This window comes from Schistosoma mansoni, chromosome 2 (assembly GCF_000237925.1).
Source record: "Schistosoma mansoni strain Puerto Rico chromosome 2, complete genome".
In the NCBI taxonomy this organism is placed as follows: Eukaryota; Metazoa; Platyhelminthes; class Trematoda; order Strigeidida; family Schistosomatidae; genus Schistosoma; species Schistosoma mansoni.
The window spans coordinates 17,672,827-17,677,230 of record NC_031496.1 but is presented as its reverse complement, the minus strand read 5'-3'; the positions used below and the strand labels follow the sequence as shown (position 1 = coordinate 17,677,230).

General features: G+C 35.8%; 1 protein-coding gene across 1 annotated transcript in view; it reads right to left on the bottom strand.

The window, feature by feature from the left end:
* Positions 1-4,153, bottom strand: part of Smp_155140 (protein kinase) — a gene marked incomplete at both ends in the record, with an annotated part of 31,956 nt that extends 27,803 nt beyond the window's left edge. Inside the window, one exon of the mRNA XM_018795934.1 lies at positions 4,103-4,153. Within this exon, the coding sequence (XP_018650196.1) occupies positions 4,103-4,153 (51 nt within the window). The remainder of the gene's footprint in view (positions 1-4,102) is intronic.
* Positions 4,154-4,404: the final 251 nt, after the last annotated feature.

The window sequence follows — 4,404 nt, the reverse complement described above, 5'->3', positions numbered from 1 at the left end:
CAGTTATCTACTTCAGGCAATGGAAAATGGTCCCTTACTGTTGTGATCTGATTGCAGTTAAATATAAGTACTGCTGGATCACAACTCAGTGGTCTAGAGATTGAGTGTTGACGCACGAACCAAAGATCCTGGGTTCGATTCGCTCTGTCATAATCGTGGATGCACAGCTTTGAGTAGTTCCACACTCGGACGAAACAGCTGTCTAGTGCTTCTGGCTTTAATTATGAAGTAAAAAATTATGAACATTATTTTTTAATAGTTAATTTCATGAGTCAATCTGAGCCAGATCACCACTGAAAACCTGAAAGCACAGAACGGCCGTTTCGTTCCAGTTGTAACTCCTCGGCACTGCACATCCACAATCCTGTATGCGGGACTCGAACCCAAAACTTTCGGTCTAGAGAGTGAACACTCAACCTTTAGACCACTGAGCGGGCATCCAACGGTGTCAATTTCTAACCCATGATCTTTCACAGCCATTCACTCATTGTCTAAGATGTTACCTGTCTCACCCAACACGGATTGGACTCCACTAGCCATGGATTCCTTATTACTAATATTTAAGTGATTCTACTTATCTTAGTTTTTATATTAAAATTATTTTAATCCGCTACATTTTCAAATTCAATTAAAAACTCGAGTTGAAGCAATCCCAATTCAAAGCCTTGGATGTTGAATAACCCTAACAAATAATTGATAAATTGTCATGTAATGTAGTAGTATTTTAATATTCTGATTTCCTTAATCCACTTAACTAATGAATTACAAGAATATAATTGCGTTTTGCTAATTTGTTGACAGAAATATGTTTGTTACATAATCGTGATTTAAATTTACTACACAGAGCAATTATTCAATATAAGTTTATGTTCTGCTTTACATTTAAGAAAATTAGAAAATATTTCTCTGAAATCTCAACTTATTTAAGTAGTATTTCAATTCAAATGAATAAATAAATATTACACGCACAATTGAAACCTTGTCTAGTTAAGCGTACAGACAATTTCATCTGAAAAAATTCAAGGGGTTATATAAAATCACGTATGTATATACACATTTACATTTCTATGTTGTTTGCCAAAGTTACCATTCACCTAGATAAAACAAAACTGGGAAAAATATGTTTGCAAAAAATATGCATTAATGTTGAAAAAATGAGACCAATTTAAAAAAGAGAGGAAATGTCACTGAGTTAATCTAATTCTCAGGGTGTGTATTCGGCATGTTTAATAACTAAAAATTTCTATGTTATAACACTAGTTAAAATTTGTTTCCTGTTGGAACAAAATAATCCTCAGTGTTACAGTAACAACAACAACATAGACAAAAATGGTTTTACAAGTTTAGATCACGTTCAACTCCGCCTGTACCTCTTCTAAAGTTACTGCATGTCCCGAACCCGGGTAAAGGAGTAGGGTTGAGCATGGGGTTAGCAAACCCATCCAGTAGAAAACTAACTCGCCAAGAAAACGCTAACCAGAATAAATTATTTAAACCATTTAAACTCTGCCCTACGAGTTGAAGAAAGAATTATGACACCTCAGGATGAAAGCCGAGGCCGATGGCCCTTCTAGCAACCAGAGCAACAATCGATATAGGTACATGGAATGTCCGGAAAATGTGGGAGACCGTGAAGATCAGTCAGATAGCAACGGAAATGAGATACAAATTAGAAGTACTGGGAATCAGCGAAACCCACAGGACCCAAGCTGGACAGAAAATGATAGATTCGAGAGAGATGCTACCGTGATATGGTCACAAAGAGGAAAATGCTCCACACACTCAGGGAGTTCCTCTGATGCTGTCCAATTAAGTACGAAATGCACTTGTAGGATGGGAGTCTCATGGATCCAGAATCACCAAAGCATCATTCAAAACAAAGAAAGAAGAAATTACAGTGGATATTATCCAGTGTTATGCACCCACCAATGACTGCAATGTCAACGTTCAAGATAGTTCTACGAGAGGCTGCAATTGATCAATGCGAAGTGCTGAGAAAGGACCTAACAATCCTAATGGCAGATCTAGATATCAAAGCCGGAATGGACAACACCGGGTATGAGGATATCATGGAACGAGATGGACAAACTGGGAGAATAGAGCGAGAATGATGGGAGATTCGCAAATCTGTGTGCATTCAACAAATTGATTATAGGTGGCACAATATTTCCACATAAACGCATACACAAGGCTACAAAGATCTCGCTGGACCACACCATAGAGAACCAGATAGATCATATTTGTATCAACAAAAAATTCCGAAGGACCATGAAAGAAAAGATTCAAGAAAGGAAGAACAAGAAAATAGCAATTAACAGCAGTCGAACACGAGCAGAGAAAGTCAAGGCGCAGGGTACGCAAAAGCAAACAAGGAAGCGAAGAAGAGCATTAAAGCTGACAAGGAGAAATACATGGATGAACTAGCATCGACGGTGGAAAAAGCTGAAAGTGAAGGGAATATGTAACAACTATATGATACAAGGAAGAAATTAGAAGGTAAATATAGTAAACCAGCGAGACCAGTCAAGGACAAAGAAAGGAAGACAATCACAGAAACTTGAGAACAGAGGAATAGATGAGCAGAATACTTTGATGAACTGCTGAGTAGACCAGCTCCATTGAATCCACCGGACATCAAAGCAGCACACAAAGACTTACCTATAGATGTCACTCCATCAACAATCGAAGAAATCAAGATGGCCATCAGACAAATCAAGAGCGGGAAAACGGCAGGACCTGACAATATACCAGCTAAAGCACTGAAGTCAGACACTGAAGTAACTGCAAGCATGCTTCATTTTCTATTCAAGGAGATTTGGGAGGAGGAACGAGCGCCAATGACAAATCGGAAAGAAGGATACCTCATCAAGATACCAAAGAAAGGAGATCTAAGAAAATTTGTACTGTGGGAGAGGACAAACGAGATTCCAGATGAAGAAGAAATTAAGAAAAGATGTTGGAAGTGGATAGGACACACATTAGGGAGATCACCAAACTGCATAACGAGTCAAGCCCTAACTTGGAGTCTTCCATGAAGCGTAACAGGCGTAAGTAAGTAGGTATATAAGATCACGTTCAGTCATCTGATAAAAGATCTTATTTTATTTCCTTTTCATGACTTTTTTGGTAAAAAAATATCTCACAAATAAAGTGAAAAGTTTTCATCACAAGTGGAGAGAAATTTTATCTAATGATTTCTTATACAACCAATGTATTTTTACACAAAATTTTCTAATCATTTAGCAGCACAATGGGCAAATACTACTGATGAATTTATTAATAAAGATAATATACAATAAATTCCATTTATATGCCTAAATTAACTTAAGATACCAAAATCTGTTTGGGTGATCATATGATTATATGATCACTTATATCATTTTTTATAGCTAAAAATCAATATTTAAACTATTTTCACCTATGAACTCAAAAAAAGTCAAGTATTTTCTAAGCAAAGATGGATTGTGGCTAGCAGTGGAATTCAGGTCGCGCGTTTCGTCCTATTTGAGACTCGTCAGCTAGATGTGCCTGCATTCCAGAGTTGACGTTAACTGCGCTACTCGAATCCTGTACCGTTCGATTCAAGCAAACAATATGAAAAACGAAACAAGTACTTTCTATCAAAATTATGTTTAAACCTAATTAGCTTAGATTAATTAGGAAAAGGAACAACGAATTTTTTAAAGATCATTATGTTTCTATTAATAAGCGTCCCTCGTTAACGAAAATAATTCAGTGGAAGTAGAAGAATGAAAAGTGACGTTAAACGCCTTGAAGTCTCCGGACATATGGTATGAAAATGTGTTATATATATATATATATATATATATATATATAATTTCATATTGTTTAATGTGGATTAAACGAGAAAACTTTTTAATATAAACATTTCAAAGAATTTATTTTGACAAACTTCTTATCAACATCTCTGGTACTCAGCAGTTCACATTAGAGAGATTCAGTGTTTTATGTAAACCTCAGTTAATTAGATGAATCTGTAATTCACTGCAGTACCAAAGTAGATCAGAGCTATATAAACCACTTGACCATTTGCCATAAAATTAATCATTTATTTTTCAACACTGTGTTCAAAAGTACTAACCTTACATTTCATATATGCTGAACTTTCGACGCCTTCTAAATATCTATCCATAATGGTGAATAAATCTACAGATTCCTGAGAACTTTTAAAGAGTTTATGATGTATAGGTGGTGTAGCTTACATACAACGTCCACAAATGATAATAGTCAACTTATAAAGAACAATATAACTAGTCTAAATTTCATAGTAAACAGGACGACCAACGCTCCACTCTGAAAATAAATATGTATTCCTCTTGATGGTAATGCTTCACCACTACGATGTGCTTAATGCCTCTAGAATATCGTTTATTGCGATTTTTA